The sequence below is a fragment of the Bos indicus x Bos taurus genome, chromosome 23 (assembly GCF_003369695.1).
Source record: "Bos indicus x Bos taurus breed Angus x Brahman F1 hybrid chromosome 23, Bos_hybrid_MaternalHap_v2.0, whole genome shotgun sequence".
In the NCBI taxonomy this organism is placed as follows: Eukaryota; Metazoa; Chordata; class Mammalia; order Artiodactyla; family Bovidae; genus Bos; species Bos indicus x Bos taurus.
The window spans coordinates 35,846,326-35,871,903 of record NC_040098.1 but is presented as its reverse complement, the minus strand read 5'-3'; the positions used below and the strand labels follow the sequence as shown (position 1 = coordinate 35,871,903).

At 39.3% G+C, this 25,578-nt stretch overlaps 1 protein-coding gene and 1 non-coding gene across 3 annotated transcripts in view; one reads left to right on the top strand and one right to left on the bottom strand.

Moving 5' to 3' along the window:
• Positions 1–25,578, top strand: part of LOC113881820 (chorionic somatomammotropin hormone 2) — a 70,549-nt gene that overhangs the window by 21,529 nt on the left and 23,442 nt on the right. For both annotated transcript variants that reach the window (XM_027524935.1, XM_027524932.1), the window contains exons 2-3: positions 7,272–7,502; positions 19,650–19,831. In XM_027524935.1, coding sequence (XP_027380736.1) covers positions 7,272–7,502; positions 19,650–19,831 — 413 coding nt within the window. The remainder of the gene's footprint in view (positions 1–7,271; positions 7,503–19,649; positions 19,832–25,578) is intronic.
• Positions 11,418–11,527, bottom strand: LOC113882371. Its single transcript, XR_003508378.1, has one exon. It is a non-coding gene; the product is annotated as a U6 spliceosomal RNA (small nuclear RNA).

Here is a 25,578-nt window from a genome sequence, read left to right as displayed (position 1 = left end):
CTCTACAATAGATATCTTTTTTTCAGGGTTTAAATCTCAAGTCATAATAAAAGCGGAGCAATGGCCTAGAAGGATGAATAAAATGTCATATGGATATCACTATATATATGCATTTGTAAAGAAAATTATGAAAAAATACAGACTTACAGTTTTCTGAAACATAAAGTGTACTCACTTAGGGCCTGAATAATGGAAGAGCAACACAGCAGCACCTAAGAGAAGACAAGCCAGGCCCAGCATTCCTGACCTCCAACCTAGTGTCAGAAGGCAGCCTGAGTAGGGCTGTTCCTCCCAAGGAATAAATGTGAAGGAACATCAGGTGGTGGTTTAGTTGCTAAGCTGTGCCTGACTCTGTGTGACCCATGGAATAGAGGCCACCAGGTTCCTCTGTCCACAGAATTCCCCAGGCAAGATTATGGATTCGCATGTCTTCCTCCAGGGGATCTTCCCAGCCCAGGGGTTGAATCCAGGTCTTCACAAGGCAAGTGGATTCCTTACTGTCTGAGCCACCAGGAAAGCCCAAGAAACTCAATAATGGCATGGATATTTGGAAAATAAAAGGATAAAAGCATATGTTATTATTAGATAAAGTAGAGTTGAGAGCAAAGAAAATTTCCAAAGACAAAGAAATATAAGGACATTACATAAAAAATAAAGAGATGAAGATCTCCTGGAGGAGGGCATGGCAATCCACCTTAACATTCTTTCCTGGATAATCCCCATGGACAGAAGAGCCTGGCAGGCTATATAGTCCATGAGGTCACAAAGAGTTGGACATGACTGAAGTCACTTAGCACACATGTAAGATAGTAAAACTTAAAAGTCCTCACCAAAAAGATCTTGAAAGGTAAATATGTGAGGTGATATTAATAGATATGTTAATTAAATCAATGAGGGAATCCATTAATAATGTATACCTATTTAAATTGCCATGTATTCTTTAAATATCTTGCCATTTTATCTGGAAAATATATTTAAAAAAATTAGCTTCCAATTAAAATAAATAAATTTGAATTTAATAAAAAAAAACTGAAAAAAACAAAAATAGCAAGAATTTCAATGCTTTTTATATAATTTATTTCAGATATTACACTTGGTATGTAAAGGGTTTTTTTTTTTTTTTTCCCCCAGATAATAATCAGTGGGATTCATTGGATATTCAGAAAAGTAAGAAACCTTGGACATTATCTAGGCAATCCTCCCATATTAAGAATATATAAGTAAATCCAAGAATGATTATGTCACTTATCTAAACTTATAAAACTCGATCCAAAAGTAGCAATAGAAACCAGGTTTCCTAGGTTTAAGTGAATCTTTACCGAATTACCCCGGCAAATGGAAATATCTCCTTGCTCTGCAAAGCTTGATTCTTATGTCTTTCACAGAACTGATCATATTCTACCTTGTATTCATTGTCCTGTTAGGGTTAAGTTTTACCAAGCAAATTAAATTCCTTGAAGGTTCAGTCCTGGCATGTCGGTTCTTCTCACTCTATATTCTCACATATGGCTAAAGCTCTTTATAAATGCCTTCTTCTCCCTGGAACACCCTCTCTCTCTTACATGATTACCTCCTCGACATCTTTCAGATCTCAGTAAAAACCAGTTCCTCCAAACAGCGTTTCCTGACTCTGACACAGCTCAGGTCTCCTTGTTATGTGGACATAGGGCATTCTGTGCTTTTCCCTCTGGACACGTGTCCCAGTTGTGGTGCAACATTTAACTTTGAAATTCACCTCATTCCTGTTTTTTTGTTAAAATTTAAGTCCTAATTCATAAAGTCCACATGTGTGCCCTTCACTGCTGTCCATTCTTTGCATCCAACAGGCCTTCATTAGGTGTTTGTTCAATGAAACACTTTTATTCATGCAGAATAAAATTTCAATGAATTTTTGATGCTGGTCTCACAGCATACAGTGAACTAAAACCTGTTTGGTCTTTCATTCCACATACACTATCCCTCACTGTTTCATGTCCTAAGATAATGTGATAATCTACCACTGACAAAAAGGTTGAAAAGGACAGAATCTTAACTGCTCTTTCAGATAAAAGTTCCTTTTGTGTTATTTTTTGTTTGTTTCAGAAAGAACTTGGATTCTAGATTGCTTTCAGGTGAATATAAACGGGACTGATATGTTAACTGAAAAAAAAAAACCCTGTTGCAATAAACAAAAGTAGACAAATCACGCATCTTCTGTATATGTCCAGACTCATTTTATTGGGAGCTGTTGGCTCACACAGTAGAGTCCCCCTGCAGTACAGGAGACCTGGATTTCATCCCTAGTCAGGAAGATTCCTGGAAGAAGGCACGTCAAACCACTCTAGTATTCTTGCCTAGAGAATCCCTATGGACTGAGGAGCCTGGTGGGTCATCAGACCATGGAGTCGTAAAGTGTTGGACTTGACTGAGCAACTCCACATAGAAAAATTCCTCAAGGTGACATACTGACATTTAGAAACAATTTCTCTCACTAGTGTGCTTAACTACAAGTCCAGCTTTTCAATGAAAGACCAAAGATAAAAGTAATATTTCATAACAATCAAGTAATTATTTCTATCAAGGAATTTTCCTTAAGGCTAGCTAGAGAAATACACCGTGAGATAGAGCAGATAATGCGAAGTAGAAGAGATCCAAACATGGAAGCTTCATGACCAATCGATAATTTTCTTTTCACGAAAAAGGATAAAACCTCAGTTTGGGATCATGTTTTATACAGAGATATGCATACTCTTTTGAAATGTAAGAAAATTTCTACTCTAATCTCCTTGTTTAGTTGAGAAAACCAAGGCCTAGAGAAGTGAAGATAAGTTTTCTAAGTCAAAGAGCAATTAAGTTAGGATTCTATGACAGTCCAGTGACAGGCCTTAGGGTCCAGTTGCTTCATCCTTAGGCAGATGGGCTGGTGATTGGGGTACCAGTAATGGTGCAGTCTTCAGGCTGAATTGCTTTTACTTTGGGAAAGCTCTATCTTTGCTCTTAACACCCTCAACTGATCCCATAAAATCCAAAATCTAATAGTTTAAATCTTAATTACATCTAAGAAAATATCTTCCCAGATGAGCATGTTAAAGAACTACAATTTGAAAGAAATTTACAATTCTATGGAGTATGTTATCACGTGACACTGGAATTGAATATCTATGCTACCCTTTCCACATTTATGACCTAGGAAGGGAAAACAAGATTGACAACATTTTATTTTTTTTCCCACTTAATCATGTCTAGTGTTTTAGTGCATGCAGGATGCTATTACAAAATGCCAGAGGCTGGGTGGTTTATAAACGATGTTACTTATCACAGTTCTGGAGGCTAGAAGCCCAACATCAGGGAGCCAGCATGGTTGAGTGAGTGAGGGCCTCTTCCAGGACATATCCCTAAATAGAAGGGATGAGCAAGTATTTCAGGCCTCTTTCACAAGAGCCCTAATCCCATTCATGTGGGCTCTGCCTTCATGTGGGTTCTGAACTCATGACCTAATTATTTTCTAATGGTCCCACCATCTAAAATTGTCACTTTGGGGATTAGATTTTCAACATATGAATTTTGGGAGAACATAAGCATTAGACCATGGCACTCAACAAGGAGACTGACTTGTCTAAGGTAACCCAAAACCTCATCCGTACTGAATGCTCTGTGGTGCTGATATGAAGCCAAGGACTAAGGAATTATAGATTTCTCCTAGCATATACCCAGGGGATTGCAGAGTCTTGAAAGATACAGATAAAAAACTGCCCAGATTAAAAATTGTTTTATTTAGAGGAAAAATTGTCTATTCTGGAAAAAATAGCATGCATTTTGTATACTGTATTTGAATATATAAAACTCAGTTACCTATCCACACACCAAAACACATTACAGAAATACAAATAATCACATTTACAATTGCATCAAAAAACAAAATACTTAAATAAATTAAAGCAAGGTGTTGAAAGATATATGTATGAAAACATTCAAGAAACTCATGAAGGAAATGTTTAAAACAGACAAAAGGAGCATACTTCATATTTATTGACTGGAAGAATTAATATTGTTAATACATCCATTCTACCCACAGCTATCTACATATCACTGCAGTCTCTTTCAAAATTTCAAAACTTTTCACAAAACAAACAAAAAAATTCTACAACTTGTATAAAACTGTTGTTGTTGTTCATGTCTGACTCTTACTGACTCCATAGACTGCAGAGTGCCAGACTTCCCTGTCCCTTACCATCTTCTAGAATTTGCCCAAGTTCATGCCCATTGAATTGGTGATGCTATTCAACCATCTCATCCTCTATCAGCCTCTTTTTCTTCTGCCTTCAATCTTTCCCAGCATCAGGGTCTTTTCCAATAAGTCAGCTATTCACATTAGGTGGCCAATGTATTGGAGCTTCAGCTTCAGCCTCAGTCCTTCCGAAGGGTACATGGGGTTGATTTCCTTTAAGATTGACTGGTTTCGAACTCCTTGGTGCCCCAGGGACTCTCAAGAGTCTTCTACACCAGCACAGTTTGAAAACATCAGTTCTTCAGCACTCTGTCTTCTTTATTGTCTGTCCAGCTCTTACATGTGTACATGACTACTGGAAAGAGCATCAGCCTTGACTATACAGACCTCTGTCGGCAAAGTGATGTCTTTGCTTTTAACACACTGTCTAGGTTTGTCACAGCTTTCCAGCCAAGAAGCAATCGTCTTCTAATTTCGTGGCTGCAGTCACCATCCACAGTGACTTTAGAGCCCAGGAAGAGGAAATCTGTCACTGCTTCCACCTTTTTTCCCTTCTATTTGCATGTAAATGATGGGACGAGATGCTATGGTCTTAGCTTTTTTGATATTGAGTTTTAAGCCAGCTTTTTCACTCTCCTCTTTCACTCTCATCGGAGGTTCTTTAGTTCCTCTTTGCTTTCTGCCATTAACGTGGTATCATTCACATATCTGAGGTTGTTGATATTTCTCCCAGCAATCTCGATTCCAGCCTTTAGGACTCATCCAGTCCAGCATTTCGCATGACATGCTCTGAATACAAGTTAAATCAGCAGGGTGACAATATTCAGCCTTGACGGATGCCTTCATCAATTTTGAACCAGTTTATTTTTCCTTGTCTGCTTCTAACTGTTGCTTTTTGAACTGCATACAAGTTTCTCAGAAGACAGGTAAGGTTCGTCTGGTATTCCCATCTCATTAAGAATTTTCCACTGTGTTATGATCCACACAGTTTGGTGAGATCAATGAAGCAGATGATTTTCTGGAATTCCTTTGCTTTCTCTATGTTCCAGCAAATGTTGCCAATTTGATCTCTGGTTCGTCTCCCTTTTCTACACCCAGCTTGAACATCTGGAAGTTCTAGGTTCACATAATGCTGAAGCCTAGCCTGGAAGATTTTGATCATAACCTTACTAGCCCTGGAGATGAGTGCACCTGTTCAGTGGCTTGAACATTCTTTAACAATGTCTTTCTTGGGAACTGGGATGAGGATTGACCTTTTCCAGTCCTCTGGTCACTGCTGGCTCTTCCAAATTTTCTGAGATATTAAGTGGACCACTTTAATAGCACCATCTTTCAGGATTTTAAATAGCTTTGTTGGAATTCTATCACCTCCACTAGCTTTGTTGGCAGCAACGCTTTTTAAGACCCACTGGAGTTCACATTCCAGAATTTCTGGCTCTGAGTGAGAAACTACACCATTGTGATTATCTGGGTCATTAAGATATTTTTTTGTATAGTTCTTCTGTGTACTTTTTCCATCTCTTCTTGGTCTATTCTGCTGTATTAAGTCACAAAGCACCAAAGATAAAAGTGTTCTTGAAAAAGAAGAACAAAGTTCAAGACTAGGGTTGTTGATTTCAAATTGTATTAGAAAGCTATAGTAATCAAAACAGAATGATTTGCTTCTGGCACAAACACAGACACATAGATCAACAGAGCAGAACAGCGAAGCCGGAAAGAAACGCACACCCGTATATTGTCGGTTAGCTTATGAAAACGGAACCAAGACTATCCAGTGGGGAAAGGACAAGCTTGTCAAAAATGGCACTGGGAAAACTGGATAGTCTTATGAAAAAATGGAACTGTACCCCTGTCTTTTACCATGCACAAAAATCAAATTAAAATGGATTAAAAATTTGAACATAAGACTTTAAGCGATTAAACTCTTAGAGGAAGACATTGAGGAAATGTTCTTGCCATCGGTCTTTGCAACTGTTTTTTGGGTTTCACACCAAAAGGAAAGGCAACAACTGCAAAAACAAACTAGTGGGACCACATCAAACTCCAAACAAAGGAACATCAGCAAAATCAAATGGCAACATACAGATTGACAGAAGACATTCTAAATCATATATTTGGTATGGGCTTAACATCCAAAAATGCATGAGACATTCAACTCAAGAGCAAAAAAAACCCCAAATAATCCAAAAATTTAATGGAGCATAATAAAAGTAAGAGTTTCAATAAACCTGAAGATTAGACTGTAGATGAGAGACAAGCAAGGTTTTCCTTCTAGATCAACAAAAGCCTGTGCATTCCTGGCATTACTTTCCTCATCTCCACTCACTTGTTTGACAATTACAGTTCACAGTGTACATTCTTCAATCAATAGCAATCACCACACAGTGAGCTATAATGTGTACTAAGAACAGCCCCACTGGGAAAAAAAAAACACCCTAATATTTGTATTCTTACTAATGAGGCATATCAAAAGGAAAGTAATTTCCAGAGTTTACCATTTCATTGTTTTCTATATTTCATTTCAAAGTTGAGCCACCTAGTAAGGAAAATGAGTTAAGAGCTCAATAATACATAGATAGAACATCAGTTTTAAATGGGAGCATTAATGGATTATAATTTGGGGGTAATTTATTATTATTGCTGTAACTCTATTCCTTTTGATTCTCTACTGCATCAGGTTAATAATTTATCATAAGTATTAATACCAATAGGAAAACCTACTGTTAAGTTTATAGTGAGTAGAGAAAGAATGAATATATTAGGCAAGAAGTGAAAGTATGGGAAGTCAACATTGGCAGTAAAGTAAAGGTCAGTATGGCCTTGAGAGGAAGGAAGATTCTGAAAGTTTCTTGAAACACCAACAAGAGTCAGATGTGAGGAACTAGCTTAATTTGTTAACCAGAAACTCTACCAGAAGAAATTTAAGTTCATAAAAATATTATGATGCTTAAACCCAAAACTTAGACAGAGAATAGGGTAGACATTCAAAATTCTCCATTGCTTAGTGCATCAGGCACTCAAGGGCCACCCTCACTGAAGTCTTTCTCTATTGCTCATCCTACAGGTACCAGCATGAAGAAAGAGATAGCTCTACTCCACAGGCAGTTGAACCCTACTTTTATGGCCTCATGGCTTTCCTTAAGAAGCATTCCATGCAGCACATTTCCTCCACCCCATCCCATCAGGCTGACTCCCCTTGGTCAACAGGAGTCCTCACCCTGGGATCATTCTGCAATCCCCATGGCTCCAGCTCCCAGCTTCCGTGGACACCGGTGGACTTACAACCCTGTCCGAGGTATGAAAGGCTGCAGCATGGCTTGTCTATGTGGTTCTCACTCTGTTCAGACTGTCACAGATTAGTTAGCTCACTCCCCAACTGCTTCAACTGCCTCCCCCGTCCCAGTGGACGGCCATGGATGTGGGGATCTCTCCCCTGCACTTCAGCTCCCTCTCCCCCAGGTGCAGGCTGGTCCCACTTGCTCTCCTTCTTTCACCTTCCTCCTTGTTCCTTCTTTCCTTTGTCCTACTGAGTTCTGTATGGATCCAGATATTCCTGGTCTTCTGTGAGAACTGCTGTGTCTTTAGACGTTCTTGATGCATCAGTGGAGAGAGGTGTACCCCACTTCCACCTATCCCTCCATCATCTTGTCCACCCCATTTGTGCATGGATTAGAAACGAGTTTCCCTTTCTATTAAGTAACATTGCCATCACCACCCATGTTTAACTTCTGCTTTTTGAAGAGAACACAGGAAAGTTCCACTCTTTTCAGTTGAGTCAGTCATCCAGGCGTGGCTGACTCTTTGAGACCCCATGGACTGCAACATGCTAGGCTTCCCTGTCCATCCCCAACTCCCAGAGCTTACTCAAACTCATGTCAATCGAGTCAGTGATACCACTTGATAATATCCACTCTCTCAGACAATTTAAAAATACAACACAATCTTATTAGTTGCAGTAACCATGCTATACATCAGATCCTCAGTTCAGTTCAGTTGCTCATTCATTTCCGACTCTTTGTGGCCCCCTGGACTGCAGCAGCACAGGCTTCCCTATCCATAATCAACTCCTAGAGCTTGCTCAAACTCATGATTAGATCTCATGATTAGATGATGAAGCTAAAATTTAGATCTTCAGACATTATTAATTTTTTATATATGAAAGTGTGTAACCTTTAAAAATCTCTCCCTATTTCCCCTATCCTTCAGTCTTTAGCAATCATTTTTCTACTCTGAGTTCCATCTTTTTTTCTTTTTTTGAGATTCCTTATGATTGATATCATATGGTATTTGTCTTTCTATGACTGAGTCCACTTAACGTAATGCCCTCCAGTTACATCCACGTTGCCACAAATGTGAGGATTTCTTTCTTTTTCTAATGGCTAAATAATATTAACCTATATATGTCACATCACATTGTCTTAATCCATTCACCTGTTGAAAGATTGTTGTTTCTATAACAAGGCTACTGTGAATAATGCTGCAATGAACATGGGAATACAGATCTCTCTTTGAGACAATGACTTCATTTCCTTTGACTATATATCCAGAAGTGAGATAATGCATCACATAACAGTTCTCTTAAACTTCTTGAGGAACCTCCACAGTATGTTTCCATGGGAGTTGCACCAGTATACATCCTTACCAACAGTGCATAAGCACTCCTTTTTCTCCTCAGCCTCAATAACATTTGTCATTTCTTACATTTTGGTACTAGCCTTTCAAACAGGTAAGAGGTGATATCTGTTGTGCTTTTGATCTGCATTTCCTTTGATTATTAGTGATGCTGAGCATCTTGTCATATACCTCTTGATCATCTATATGTCTTATTTGTGGGAAAATGTCTATTCTTAAAAGATGGAGCATACATTATGTTTACTATATTCCAATATACGAAACTCAGTTGCCTACCTATATATCAACAACAAGCTATCAGAAAGTGGAATAAAGAAAACAATCCCATTTGCTATTGCATCTAAAAAAGATAAAACACTTAGAAATAAACTTAAGCAAGGTGTTGAAAGATTTTATGCAAAACCTTTAAGACATTGATAAGAGAAATTTTAAAAGAGCTAAAGATATGTAAAGTTAGATTGTCAATTCAAGGTGATTCTTGAGGTAGGATTTGTATTTCTATAAACCTCCCTCTTAGAACTGCTTTTGTTGCATCCTCTAGGTTTTAGATCATCATGTTTTCATTGTTCCTTGTTTCTAGGTATGTTTTGATTTCCCTTATTTCTTCAGTAACCTGTTCATTATTTGGAAATGTTTTGCTTAATGTCCATGTGGTTGTGTTCTTTACAGTTTTTTCCCCCATATAATCTATATCTAGTCTCATAGTGTTGTGGTCAGAGAAAATGGTTAATATAATTTCAATTTCCTTAAATTTACTGAGGTTTGATTTGTGACCCAAGATGAGGAAAATGTTCCATGTGCACTTGAGAAGAAAGTGTATTCTTCTGCATTTGGATGGAATGTGCTGAGATATCAATTAGGTCTGTTGGCTCTAATATTTCCTTTTAGGCTTATGTTTCCTTATTAATTTTCTGTTTTGATTATCTGTCCATTGGTATAGGTGCAGTGAAAACATGCCTACTATTATTGTGTTACTGTCAATTTCCCCTTTTATGTCAGTTCGTGTTTACCTTATGTATTGAGGTGCTCTATTGTGGGTAAATGATATTTAAAATTGCTATGTCTTTTCTTGCATCAATCCCTTAATCATTTGTTAGTGTCCTTCTTTAACTCTTATAATAGTTTTCAATTAAGGTCTATTTTCTCTGATATGAGAATTGCCAATCTGGCTTTCTTTTGATTTGCATTTGCATGGAATATCTTTTTCTATCCTCTCACTTTCAGTCTGTATGTGTCATTTAAAACTGGGAGCATTACTGGATTATAATTTGGGGGACTGTATTATTCCTAATACTATTGTAATTTTATTCCCTTTAATTCTATGTTATACTAGGTTGATGTTGACTTAAAATAGTAATACCAACATAGAGGCACATGGTACTCAAGTTAAAGTAGATTGAGAAAGACAAAGCTTATGAGGCAGGAAGGGAAATCACAGAAAATTAGCAATGGTATCACAACAAGGGGCCTTATCCTAGAAAGAAAGCAGAGTTCTCTAATTTTTTGGAGACAACACAAACAAGCTAGATGTGAGCCAACCAGCTTAAGCTGTATACCAGAAACTGCACCAGAAGGAAAATGAAGTTCATAAAACTATGCTGATGCTAAATGACAACATTCAGACAGTAAGAAAATAGGGTAGGGTTTATGTAGATGCTGAATACTACTCAGAGAGGTAGACATGGAAGCAAATACACTAAAGAGCATCAGAAAAATCAAAGCACAAAAGGGTCTGAAAAATAAATCATAAAGAGACTTGGTAGTCTGGTCAAAAGAATAAGAGAAGCAAATTAAAAAAACAAAATATAAAGACTTGTGCACGTGATAGACCCAGAGAATGCTCAGCAGAGAAAATTTCAGCCTTAGTGACCAGCGAACAGAAGCCTCCAGCATCAGGAACAAAAACCCTGGGCAGGACTCACGACTGTGCGCTTCTGGAAACAGCCTCAGTTTCAAAGTTTGGACACTACACCACCTAAAAGCGAAGGCAGACAAGGATTATAGCTTGCTATGACACTGAGTCGGAGAAGGCAATGGCGCCCCACTCCAGTACTCTTGGCTGGAAAATCCCATGGATGGAGGAGCCTAGTAGGCTGCAGTCCATGGGGTCGCTAAGAGTCAGACACGGCTGAGCGACTTCACTTTCACTTTTCACTTTCATGCATTGGAAAAGGAAATGGCAACCTGCTCCAGTGTTCTTGCCTGGAGAATCCCAGGGACGGTGGAGCCTGATTGGCTGCTGTCTATGGGGTCGCACAGAGTCGGACACGACTGAAGCGGCAGCAGCAGCAGCATTCAACTATAAAGTTAATGAATCACTAACCAATGATAATTGACACCATCAGTTTCCAGTCAGACCCTCTTTAGTCATACAATGGATATCTGAACCTGTTATATGATCCCCAATAACAGTTTTTATAATTGAATTTATTGATGTTTAATCGAAGGGTATTTGCTTTACAATACTGTACTGCTTTCGGCCAAACATCAACATGAATCAGCCATAGGTATACCTATATCCCCTCGCTCTTGAACCTCCTCCCCACCATCCTTCCAGTCTCACCTCTTGAAGTTATAGAAAAATATGGAAGGCTTCACAAATTTGTGTGTCATCCTTGGCAGAGGCCATGCTAATCTTCTCAGTATTATTCCAGTTTTTTAATATATGTGCTACCAAAGCAAACACATGAATAAAAATTTAACAGAAAAAAAAATCATATAGTTAGTCATCTACCAATAAATGATCGATTACATTAGAAATTAGGGTATTCTGCTATATTTACCGCCTCTTATAAAATCAAATTTTATAAGGTCCAAAGTTCCATGAAGGAATTAAGCATATATTTATGCAAAACATATGTATACATGCACAGAAATATATGCACACAAATACGTCTATGTTATTCAAGGTATTATTGTCCTTTCCTGTCACAACAAGCTCTTTAGCTGATGAGTGAAGTGAAGTGAAGTCGCTCAGTCGTGTCCGACTCTTTGCGACCCCATGGACTGTAGCCTACCAGGCTCCATCCATGAGATTTTCCAGGCAAGAATACTGGAGTGGGTTGCCATTTCCTTCTCCAGCGGATCTTCCTGATCGAGGGAACGAACCTGGGTCTCCCGCATTGCAGGCAGACGCTTTACCGTCTGAGCCACCAGGGAAGCCTTCTCCAACTTATATGTCTTCCTTTTGAGAACCACTTCTTTTATTTTCCTTTTTTTTTGCAATTTTATTTTATTTTTTTGCAGTCTTTTCTCCCCATACTTTGAACTTATTATTTTGTATTGGGGTACAGCTGATTAACAATATTGTGATAGTTTCAGGTAAATGGTGAAGGGACTCAGCTATACATATATATGTATCCATTCTTCCACAAATTCCCCTCCTATCCAGGCTGCCACATAATTGAACAGAGTTCCATATGCTATACAATAGGTCCTTGTTGTTATCCATTTTAAATGTATCAGTGTGCACATGACCATCCCAAACTACCTAACTATCCCTTCCCTCAAGCAGCCATAAGTTCGTTTTTTACTCTGTGAGTCTCCTTCTGCTTTGCAAGTTAAGTTCATTTGTATCATTTCTTTTCAGATACCACCTGTAAGGAATATTGTATGATATTTCTCCTTCTCTGTCTGACATAGTCTACTCAGCATGACTCTCTAGGTCCATCTATGGTCCTAGCATATGCAGCAATCTATGTTGCTGCAAATGGCATTATTTCATTCTTTTCAATGAATGAGTAGTACTCTGCTGTATACATGTACCACATCTTCTTTTTTGTTGTTTATATGTATCTATTTATTAATATTTACCACTTAATAGAGACACCATTTCCTTCCTGCATCGTTGTTGTTGTTTTTTTTTTTTTGCTGTATCAATTTATTTATTTTTTTAATATAAATTTATTTATTTTAATTGGAGGCTAATTACTTTACAATATTGTATTAGTTTTGCCATACATCAACATGAATCTGCCACAGGTGTACATGTGTTTCCTATCCTGAACCCCTCTCCCACCTCCCTCACCATCCCATCCCTCTAGGTCATCTCAGTGCACCAGCCCCAAGCATCCTGCATCATGCATGGAACCTGGACCAGCGATTCATTTCACATATGATATTATACATGTTTCAATGCCATTCGCCCAAATCATCCCACCCTCATCCTCTCCCATAGAGTCCAAAAGACTGTTCTATACATCTGTGTCTCTTTTGCTGTCTCACATACAGGGTTATCTTTCTAAATTCCATACATATGCATTAGGATACTGTATTGGTGTTTTTCTTTCTGGCTTACTTCACTCTGTATAATAGGATCCAGTTTCATCCACCTCATTAGAACTGATTCAAATGTATCCTTTTTAATGGCTGAGTAATACTCCATTGTGTATATGTACCACTGCTTTCTTGTCCACTCATCTGCTGATGGACATCTAGGTTGCTTCCATGTCCTGGCTATTATAAACAGTGCTGCGATGAACATTGGGGTACATGTGTTTCTTTCAATTCTGGTTTCCTCCAATTCTGGTTTCCTCGGTGTGTATGCCCACAGTGGGATTGCTGGGTCATATGGCAGTTCTATTTCCAGTTTTTTAAGGAATCTCCACACTGTTCTCCATAGTGGCTGTACTAGTTTGCATTCTCACCAACAGTGTAAGAGGGTTCCCTTTTCTCCACACCCTCTCCAGCATTTATTGCTTGTAGACTTTTGGATAGCAGCCATTCTGACTGGCGTGAAATGGTACCTCAGAGTGGTTTTGATTTGCATTTCTCTGATAATGAGTAATGTTGAACATCTTTTCATGTGTTTGTTAGCCATCTGTATGTCTTCTTTGGAAAAATGTCAGTTTAGTTCTTTGGCACATTTTTTGATTGGGTCATTTATTTTTCTGGAATTGAGCTGCAGGAGATGCTTGTATATTTTTGAGATTAGTTATTTGTCCGTTGCTTCATTTGCTATTATTTTCTCCCACTCAGAAGGCTATCTACTCACCTTGCTTATAGTTTCCTTTGTTGTGCAGAAGCTTTTAATTTTGATTAGGTCCCATTTGTTTATTTTTGCTTTTATTTCCAATATTCTGGGAGGTGGGTCATAGAGGATCCTGCTGTGATTTATGTTGGAGAGTGTTTTGCCTATGTTCTCCTCTAGGAGTTTTGTAGTTTCTGGTCTTATGTTTAGATCTTTAATCCATCCTGAGTTTATTTGTGTGTATGGTGTTAGAAAGTGTATTTCCATCACCTAATTTTAAATAACCATTTTATTCTTAGATACCATTCCCCTTTAAACTAACTAAGAGCAGAGAAAACCTAGTAAATGCTGATATCTCATCCTTAATTAAATTACCACTCTTCTGGTAAATTGGAAAAAGAATCATGTTCAAAATAGGATAAAATCTCTATTTTATCAGTTCTGTTGTCCAAACTCAAGTCTTGCTAACTTCAGTCTTAAAATCTGCTTACTTACAAAGAATGGACAGGAAAAGTAATATTAAAATCACGCTTGCAAGGGTCTATGCTTCTGTTGGCCAAAGGTAGGGCCAGGAATAATTTCTGAAATATTACAATACATCATGGAAGCATGAAGGTCTAGTTCTAGTATCAAAGAGGAGATGTTTGGAGATGGTTCAAAAACTAAGCTCCATGGGATGTCATCTGAGTTAAATTCACCCATTCCAGTCCGTTTTAGTTCGCTGATTCCTAGAATGTCAACATTCACTCTTGCCGTCTCCTGTTTGACCATATCCAATTTGCTTTGATTCACAGACCTGACATTCCAGGGTCCTATGCAATATTGCTCTTTACAGCATCGGACCTTGCTTCTATCACCAGTCACGTCCACAACTGGGTATTGTTTTTGCTTTGGCTCCATCCCTTCCTTCTTTCTGGAGTTATTTCTCCACTGATCTCCAGTAGCATATTGGGCCCCTACTGACATGGGGAGTTCCTCTTTCAGTATCCTATCATTTTGCCTTTTCAAACTGTTCATGGGGTTCTCAAGGCAAGAATACTGAAGTGGTTTGCCATTCCCTCCTCCAGTGGACCACATTCTGTCAGACCTCTCCAAGATGACCCACCCATCTTGGGTTGCCCCACGGGCATGGCTTAGTTTCATTGAGTTAGACAAGGCTGTGGTCCTAGTGTGATTAGATTGACCAGTTTTCTGTGAGTATGGTTTCAGTGTGTCTGCCCTCTGATGCCCTCTTGCAACACCTACCATCTTACTTGGGTTTCTCTTACCTTGGACATGGGGTATCTCTTCACGAATGCTCCAGCAAACTGCAGTTGCTGCTCCTTACCTTGGACATGGGGTATTTCCTCACTGCTGCCCCTTCTGACCTTGAACATGGAATAGCTCCTCTAGGCCCTCCTGCACCTGCGTAGCCATCACTTCTTTTACCCTCCAAGCTCACTGTACTCGTTGCATGACAGGCCAATGAATCCAAGACAAGGTGTTGAGGCAAGGAATATTTATTCTTAATATTAACTTTATTCGAAGAGCCAGCAGATCAAGAAGGCATTTTCCCTGGATCATGAACTTCCAGATGTTTTAGCTGGTTTTAGAAAAGGCAGAGGAACCAGAGACCAAATTGCCAACATCTGCTGGATCATCGAAAAAGCAAGAAAGTTCCAGAAAAATATCTATTTCTAGTTTACTGATTATGCCAAAGTCTTTGACTGTGTGGATCACAATAAACTGTGGAAAATTCTGAAAGAGTTGGAAATACCAGACCACCTGACTTGCCTCTTGAGAAATTTGTATCCAGGTCAGGAAGCAACAGTTAGAACTGGACATGGAACAGACTGGTTCCAAATAGGAAAAGGAGGACGTCAAGGCTGTATATTGTCACCCTGCTTATTTAATTTATATGCAGAGTACATCATGAGAAAATCTGGGCTGGATGAAGCACAAGGTGGAATCAAGATTGCTGGGAGTAATATCAATAACCTCCGATATGCAGATGACACCACCCTTATGGCAGAAAGTGAAGAGGAACTAAAAAGCCTCTTGATGAAGGTGAAAGAGGAGAGTGAAAAAGTGGGCTTAAAACTCAAAATTCAGAAAACAAAGATCATGGCATCTGGTCCCATCACTTCATGGGAAAAAGATGAGGAAACAGTGGAAACAGTGTCAGATTTCATTTTTGGGGCTCCAAAATCACTGTGGATGGTGACTGCAGCCATGAAATTAAAAGACACTTACTCCTCAGAAGAAAAGTTATGACCAACCTAGATAGCATATTCAAAAGCAGAGACATTACTTTGCCAACAAAGGTCCGTCTAGTCAAGGCTATGGTTTTTCCAGTGGTCATGTATGGACGTGAGAGTTGGACTGTGAAGAAGGCTGAACGCCGAGGAATTGATGCTTTTGAACTGTGGTGTTGGAGAAGACTCTTGAGAGTCCCTTGGACTGCAAGGAGATCCAACCAGTCCGTTCTGAAGGAGATCAGCCCCGGGATTTCTTTGGAAGGAATGATGCTAAAGCTGAAACTCCAGTACTTTGGCCACCTCATGCAAAGAGTTGATTGATTGGAAAAGACTCTGATGCTGTGAGGGATTGGGGGCAGGAGGAGAAGGGGACGACAGAGGATGAGATGGCTGGATGTCATCACTGACTCGACGGACGTGAGTCTGAGTGGACTCCAGGAGATGGTGATGGACAGGGAGGCCTGGCATGCTGTGATTCATGGGGTCACAAAGAGTCGGACACGACTGAGCGACTGAACTGAACTGATGGGATGTCAGGAGGTACTCCGAACCACACAGGTAAATTTGGTCCCTAAAAAGTCAAATTCAGGAAAAGGCAGGCCTTGTTCGCAGAGCTGATGACATTGTCTTGGGAGCTGACCAGGTAATATTCTTGTATTACCATTTGGATATTTATTTGCTATTTTATAAAAAAAAAAAAATGTAACCAGAGGATTAAAGATGCATAAAAGTAGACGAGTTGTCAAGGTGCCTAGAAGAAAAGTTGCCAGGAGAACCAGGCCCCCACACTGATAATTGTCAAAGCCTTTAACAGTGAGTGTTTTATAGACAGAGCAGAACAAGTGGATAAAACCAATGTTCTAGGGTCACTGCTGTTTTGCAGTCAAAAACAAAATATTTTTCTCTTTAAGCAGAGTCATCAGAGCTCCTGATGTGTTCCTGGTTACACACATGCAGACCGAGGGCCACAGGCATGTGTGATGTGACATCAGGAAGTGAACAGATGACTGTTTTGGTGCCCAGTGACCTGCATTTGCTAATAATGGGACGTGGGGAAAATTACTTGCCCTCTCCAAGTCATTGCGTCTTTATTACCATAACTTGATGATCTTAGTGAAAATTAAGGCTATCTCACAGGGTTCCTGTGAAACACAAATTTTAAGATGTTTTAAAGCTTCTGGGAAAGTATCAGAGACATGCATGGGGTTACTAAGGAGAGTGAGCAGATCCAAGGTACAGTATCTTTTTCTCTTAGTATTCTCTCTATACTCAACAGTAGCAATCAGTCAGTCATGTGTTTACTCTTACCCCAGTGTGATGGTAAACCACACAGATCAACTGGACTTTTCTTGTCATTTCAGTGTCTAAAATTCAAGCATTAGTCAATGTAGAGTGAAAAAATTACAAACTCCTTGAGGGCCACCCTGTCCGAGTCTGCAGAGTCCCAACATTCAGATCACACCAGATCAGTCGCTCAGTGGTGTCCGACTATTTGCAACCCCATGAATCGCAGCGCGCCAGGCCTCCCTGTCCGTCACCACTCCTGGAGTTGCTTTTTCCATGATCCAGCGGATGTTGGCAATTTGACCTCTGGTTCCTTTGCCTTTTCTAAAACCAGCTTGAACATCTGGAAGTTCACGGTTCACATATTGCTGAAGCCTGGCTTGGAGAATTTTGAGCATTACTTTACTAGCCTGTGAGATGAGTGCAATTGTGCGGTAGTTAGAACATTCTTTGGCATTGCCTTTCTTTGGGATTGGAATGAAAACTGACCTTTTCCAGTCCTGTGGCCACTGCTGAGCTTTCCAAATTTGCTGGCATATTGAGTGCAGCACTTTCACAGCATCATCTTTCAGGATTTGGAATAGCTCAACTGGAATTCCATCACCTCCACTAGCTTTGTTTGTAGTGATGCGTTCTAAGGCCTACTTGACTTCACATTCCAGGATGTCTGGCTCTAGGTCAGTGATCACACTATTGTGATTATCTGGGTCGTGAAGATCTTTTTTGTACAGTTCTTCTGTGTATTATTGCCATCTCTTCTTAATATCTTCTGCTTCTGTTAGGTCCATACCATTTCTGTCCTTTATCGAGCTCATCTTTGCATGAAATTTTCCTTTGGTATCTCTGATTTTCTTGAAGAGATCCCTAGTCTTTCCCATTCTGTTGTTTTCCTCTATTTCTTTGCATTGATCGCTGAAGAAGGCTTTCTTATCTCTTTTTGCTATTCTTTGGAACTCTGCATTCAGATGTTTATATCTTTCCTTTTCTCCTTTGCTTTTCACTTCTCTTCTTTTCACAGCTATTTGTAAGCCCTCCCCAGACAGCCATTTTGCTCTTTTGCATTTCTTTTCTATGGGAATGGTCTTGATCCCTGTCTCCTGTACAATGTCACGAACCTCATTCCATAGTTCATCAGGCACTCTGTCTATCAGATCTAGGCCCTTAAATCTATTTCTCACTTCCACTGTATAATCATAAGGGATTTGATTTAGGTCATACCTGAATGGTCTAGTGGTTTTCCCTACCTTCTTCCATTTAAGTCTGAATTGGCAATAAGGAGTTCATGGTCTGAGCCACAGTCAGCTCCTGGTCTTGTTTTTGCTGACTGTATAGAGCTTCTCCATCTTTGGCTGCAAAGAATATAATCAGTCTGATTTTGGTGTTGCCCATCTGGTGATGTCCATGTATAGAGTCTTCTCTTGTTTTGTTGAAAGAGGGTGTTTGTTATGACCAGTGCATTTTCTTGGCAAAACTCTATTAGTCTTTGCCCTGCTTCATTCCGTATTCCAAGGCCAAATTTGCCTGTTACTCCAGGTGTTTCTTGACTTCCTACTTTTGCATTCCAGTCCCCTATAATGAAAAGGACATCTCTTTTGGGTGTTAGTTCTAAAAGGTCTTGTAGGTCTTCATAGAACTGTTCAACTTCAGCTTCTTCAGTGTTACTGGTTGGGGCATAGACTTGGATTACTGTGATATTTAATGGTTTGCCTTGGAAATGAAAAGAGATCATTCTGTTGTTTTTGAGATTGCATCCAAGTACTGCATTTCGGACTCTTTTGTTGACCATGATGGCTACTCCATTTCTTCTAAGGGATTCCTGCCTGCAGAAGTAGATATAATGGTCATCTGAGTTAAATTCATCCATTCCAGTCCCAACATTAAACTGTCTTAAAAAAATGGCCTAAGCACTCTGGCTCAGAATTAAGTTCCAAATGTTTGTAGAGCACAGAAGTTCTTCTGGGAGCAATAGAAAAACGCAGGGAGTAACTACTTCTCCAACTATCTATTTGTGCAAATATCATCATCCATTTAAATTTTCACAGAAGGTGCTCATTCTTCCTCACCACAGCTAATACAGCAACAACTGCTCAGAATTCAAAAATACATGGAATAACCTACTTCTCCAACTCTCTATCTATGCAAATATCATCAACCATCTAAACTTACACTGAAGGCACTTCTTCTTCCCCACCCCAGCTTCTACAGCAAGAACTCCTGATCAGAGCAACAGGGAAAGAAAAGGCTTCCCTCCACAGGGATGGATTTGATAACCTCAGGTGACTAGATCATCTCAGAATGGCTCATGTTTTTATTTAAACAGGGTCCTGCCTGCTGCTGCTGCTGGTCATGTCAAATCTGCTCCTGTGCCAAGGCAACTCATGCCTGTCCTGCTGTCCTGATGTGTTTGACATCCCCCCGGAATCCCTTACAGGCCTGTTTCTCAATGCCACCAGGCTGTCCCATGACATTTTTGGCCTTTCCTGGATAATGTTCACCGAGTTTGTAAGTACTGTGGTGGTGGTGGTTTAGTTCGTAAGTCATATCTGGCTATTACAACCCCATGGACTGTAGCCGGCTAGGCTTCTGGATGGAAACTTTGCGTAAGTGACTGGGCTACACTGTCCTTTCAACAGAAGGCTGCATCAGCCAAACTTCAAATAACACAGTCTCTAGGTCAAAGATGCCATCAGCTCATAAGATGTGGAAATCAAAGAAAGGATCAGTGTTGTGAAATCCCTAAGATTCCTAAGAAGTTCAGTAAGTTTTTCAATTTTTTTTCATTCATTTTCTTTTTTAAATCTCCAAAATAAATGATTTTGTATTTGTCATCCAAGAATGCCATAAAAGAATACAATAGACTCAGTGGAATAAACAACAGAAATTTATTTCCTCACAGTTCTGGGGGCTAGAAGTCTCAGATCAGGGTGCCAGCAGGGTGAGGTTCTGCTAAGAATTCTTTCCTCTCAGGCTGCATTCTCCATTTATCCTCACACAACGTTGGGGGTTGGGAAGAGGGATAGAAGTAAAGACACAGAGACACAGAGACACAGAGGTAATTCTCTGGTGTTTTGCTTCATGAAGACACTAAACCTATTGGATCGATGTTCCACCCTAAGAGCTCATTTAACCTTAATGGGCTTTGCTGGTGGCTAAGATGATAAAGAATCTGCCCGCAATGTGAGAGACCTGGGTTCTATCCCTGGGTCTGGAAGATTCCCTGGAGAAGAAAATGGCAAGCCACTCCATTATTTTTGCCTGAGAAATCCCATGGACACAGGATTTTGGTGGGCTATAGACCATAGAGCTACAGTAGAATGGGAGTTTACAATTGGAAACAATTATTCTCTTTCTGATGAAGGTATTTGAAAGTTGTATGTTAATTTTTTTAGGTCAATGAAGGAGCACACAGTAGAGCAGACAGCTAATAAAAAGCGGTGCTAAAAGTTTCTATTAAATTCACGTTGTTCTTTTTACTCACTAGTTTTTGTTTCAACCTCCATTTTTGACTACCCATTTTTTCCAAATCTTCCAAGTAATCTCTTTAAGTGTTCATAACTTTTGCAAAAGATTAGTTTTTCTCTGTCAATGTGTTAGCTAGATTTCTCTACTCTTATTATTCTCAGTCCATGCTTAGTATTTCCTATAACTTTATGCCATGTTTTTCTGCTGTACCATTTTGTCACCATAAACAACATTGTATTCTGCACCTGGGATGAACACTAAGCTTTTTTGTGTGCGGATCAGGGATAAGTCAACGTCATAACCGTATAACACCTTATAAGGGAATAATTGGCTCTAACCCACAGTAAACAAGAGATTAAATGGTTAAATATAGGTGCATGCATGCATTCTAAGTCACTTCAGTTGTGTCCAACTCTTTGCAACCCTATTGACTGTAGCCCAACAGGCTTCACTCCTCTATCGCATTCGCCAGGCAAGAATACTTCAGTATGCTGCCGTACCCCCTTGCAAGGGATGCTCCTCACCTAGGGATCAAACCTGAGTCCTCTTATATCTCCTGCATTGGCAGGAATGTTCTTTATCACTACCGTCACCTGGGAAGCACCAAATATTGGTACATATGTGCTATATTTGGGTCAAGTACTAAAAAATAAAAAAAATAATAATAATATAACAGAGAAGGAAAAGGTTAAACTTAGAAAAGTTAGATGTTAAATAAATTTGATAGAGACAATGTATAGAAAAAATAGGAAAGGAAATACTTTCAAATATTGTGATGCCTCCCCCAATAAAAAAATTATACATCTATCAACATGTTAATGTTCTGGTGATGGGCTCATCTGCTGAATGCTCAACAACCATAACTAATTGTCTGATCACTTTCAGGATGAACAGTATGCCCAGGGCAAATTTTACCATATCAATGCCTCCAACTAGTGCCACACCAATTCTCTCCATACCCCTGAAGATAAAGAATACATCCAACACATGCACATGAGTCTTTTACCTGGGTTTTTTTTCCAGATCAAATGAGACAGTATGCAGGTTATCAGGCTTCAGATTATTAGAGGTAATGGTAACTGTACATGCAGGAAAAGGTTGAGGCCTGTAAACAATTGAAGAGAAATTATATTATGCAGTTGATGAAGCATGAGCGAAATCAAGGGATGACTAAAAATCTTGTAGTAGCAATATAAATAACAGATCTATAAGTTGTCCATGCAGACAAGTTTAGTTCAACCAATGCATTAGACACAGGATTGCAGCTATTATACTGTACGAGAACAGGAAATGAGTGGGAATGTCCATGTGTAAAATAAAAGATGCAAAATTCATGAATATGTAAGAAACATACCCCAGTTTTTAGATCTCCCTGTTACTAGTGACTCCTATGTGGAAGTCCTATACTGGACCACTCGAGCCATTTCGTCTGCCTTTCAAGGCTCTCCTGATTCTGCTTCTAGAGGAAATAAAAAGCCTCTTGATGAAAGTGAAAGATGAGAGTGAAAAAGTTGACTTAAAGCTCAACATTCAGAAAATGAAGATCATGGCTTCTGGTCCCATCACTTCATGGGAAATAGATGGGGAAACAGTGGAAACAGTGTCAGACTTTACTTTTTTGGGCTCCAAAATCACTGCAGATGGTGACTTGCAGCCATGAAATTAAAAGATGCTTCCTCCTTGGAAGGAAAGTTTGACCAACCTAGATAGCATATTCAAAAGCAGAGATAATACTTTGCCAACAAAGGTCCATCTAGTCAAGGCTATGGTTTTTCCAGTGGTCATGTATGGATGTGAGAGTTGGACTGTGAAGAAAGCTGAGCACCAAAGAATTGATGCTTTTGAACTGTGGTGTTGGAGAAGACTCCTGAGAGTCCCTTGGACTGTAAGGAGATCCAACCAGTCCATTGTTAAAGGAGATCAGTCTTGGGCATTCATTGGAAGGACTGATGCTAAAGCTGAAACTCCGATACTTTGGCCACCTCATGGGAAGAGTTGACTGATTGGAAAAGACTCTGATGCTGATAGCCATTCGGGGCAGGAGGAGAAAGGAATAACAGAGGATGAGATGGTTGGATGGCATTGCCAACTCGATGGACATGAGTTTGAGTAAACTCTGGGAGTTGGTGATAATTAGGGAGGCCTGGCGTGCTCCGATTCATGGGGTCACAAAAAGTCAACACGAGTGAGCGAATGAACTGAACTGAACTGAAGAGATCATAAAAGTTCTCAGTGCAAGAAGAGAATTGTAACTCTTTCTAGTGACAAGTGTTCACCAGACTTATTGTAGTGATAATTTTGCAATATATTTGATATAATTACATTGTACACCTGAAACAAAAATAACATTATATGTCAAAATTATCTATGTATAATGATACCTGAAACTGAAATAGCATATTTGTCAATGTGACCTAGTATGATGATCATATAATCATCATGTTATATACATGATACATATGTATACCTTCAGTTAAGTTCAGTCACTCAGTCATATCCACTCTTTGAGATCCCATGGACTGCAGCACATCAGGCTACTCTGTCCTCCACCATCTCCTGGAGCTTGCTCAAACTCATGCCCATCGAGTCGGTGATGCCATCCAACCATCTAATCCTCTGCCAGCTCCTTCTCCTCCTGCCCTCAATCTTTCCCAGCATCATGGTCTTTTCCAATGAGTAAGTTCTCTGCATCAGGTGGCTAAAGTATTGGAGCTTCAGCTTCAGTATCAGTGCCTTCAATGAATATTCAGGGCTGATTTCCTTAGTATTGACTGGTTTGATCTCCTTGTAGTCCAAGGGACTCTCAAGAGTCTTCTCCAACACTGCAGTTCAAAAGCATGAGTTCCTCAGTGCTCAGTTTCCTTATGGTCCAGCTCTCACATTCATACATGACTACTGGAAAAACCATAGTTTTGACTATATGGAATTTTATTTATATATATAAACATATATGTACATACACCTATGTAAGGAAAAGGTTTTGAAAAGGAATATAATTATATTTTGGATAAAGAAAACAAATAATCTAGAATAATTTGTTTTTTCAACTGTGCATTTTGGCTATCATGTTGGGTCTAAAACCTTTTTTTCAAATGTAGTTTATCTTTATGCTGGTAAAAGAAACAGAAATGTGTCTTAAACTTATAATATTAACTGTAGAACAGCTTATTTACAATAGCTAATGAATCACTAAATTTTGAAACCTATAGGCCTGCCCAGTACTCTGCTATTGGTAATTAACCAATTGATCATTGACTTAATTCCTCCTTGACTCAGAAACTCTTATAGGTGTTTGCTGCTGCTGCTGCTAAGTCGCTTCAGTCGTGTCCGACTCTGTGCGACCCCATAGATGGCAGCCCACCAGGCTCTGCCATCCCTGGGATTCTCCAGGCAAGAACACTGGAGTGGGTTGCCATTTCCTTCTCCGATGCATAAAAGTGAAAAGTGAAAGTGAAGTTGCTCAGTCGTGTCTGACTCTTAACAACCTCATGGACTGCAGCCTACCAGGCTCCTCTGTCCATGGGATTTTCCAGGCAAGAGTACTGGAGTGGAGTGCCATTGCCTTCTCCTAAAGGTGCTTAGTTTACATCAATAAACAAAGCAGGCAGACACTTGTCCTCATGGAACTGATATTCTACCTGGTGGAAGACAGATAATTTGCAATAAACATGAATCCAAGTACATTATATGGTATGTTAACAGGTGATCTGTACTATGGGAAAAGAACTAGTAAAGCAGAGGATGGGGTTTAGGGAATGAAGGTGAAGAAAGGGAGGTGATTTAAAGAAAAACAACTTAGACCACACTGAGGGGAGCAAACATGCTCTCTTGCATTCAAGATTCAAGTTTTCCCCTGTCCAATCAGGTCTCTTGGTCTTCTATAAAATTTCAAAAATGTTTCTGTCTCTGAGGCTCTATGCAAACTCATGCAAACATGGATGTTCTGAACATTCTGCTTCTCTTCAGTTGAACTGGTTTCATAAAAAATTGTTGGTAAACTCCGCCAAATTAAGTAACATTTTATGCAGCAAATTTTGATAATTTTCTGATTCCTGAAGAACTAATCTCCAAAGTATTTTCCATTTTTCAACACACTGTCAGTGACCTAATTATAATATGGAAAAATCTTATATATGCATTACTATTCTAATATATTATGACATTTAAAATATATACACAAAATGTAAATTAAATGACAGTGAGATAAAAATAAATGGAAATGCTAACATTTTCTTCCCCAGGGAATGAGGACACTCATCTTTATGGCCACTGGACTAATGGATTCTGACTGTACACACCTAATTATACCACTTGTTTACCTATCATAATAAAGTAATTTCTTTTATATATAGCTTCAATCAAAGTTCTCAGAATACCACAAGGGGCCAAGAATACAAATATATGTGAATAACTCTCTTCATATGCATATGTAAGATTTTCTGAGCTCAATTAAGTAATCATTTTTAGTTCTTTTGTTATTCCATCAATTCATCTACTGGGAAATAACCCAAACTCTACAATAGATTTGTTTTTTCAGGTTTAAATCTCAAATCATAATAAAGCAGAGCAATGGCCTTGGAAAAAATGGCCTAGTGAAAAAGTTGGCTTAAAGCTCAACATTCAGAAAACTAAGATCATGGCATCTGGTCCTATCACTTCATGGCAAATAGATGGGGAAACAGTGGAAACAGTGGCTGACTTTATTTTGGGGGGCTCCAAAATCACTGCAGATGGTGACTGCAGCCACGGAATTAAAAGACGCTTACTCCTTGGAAGGAATGTTATGA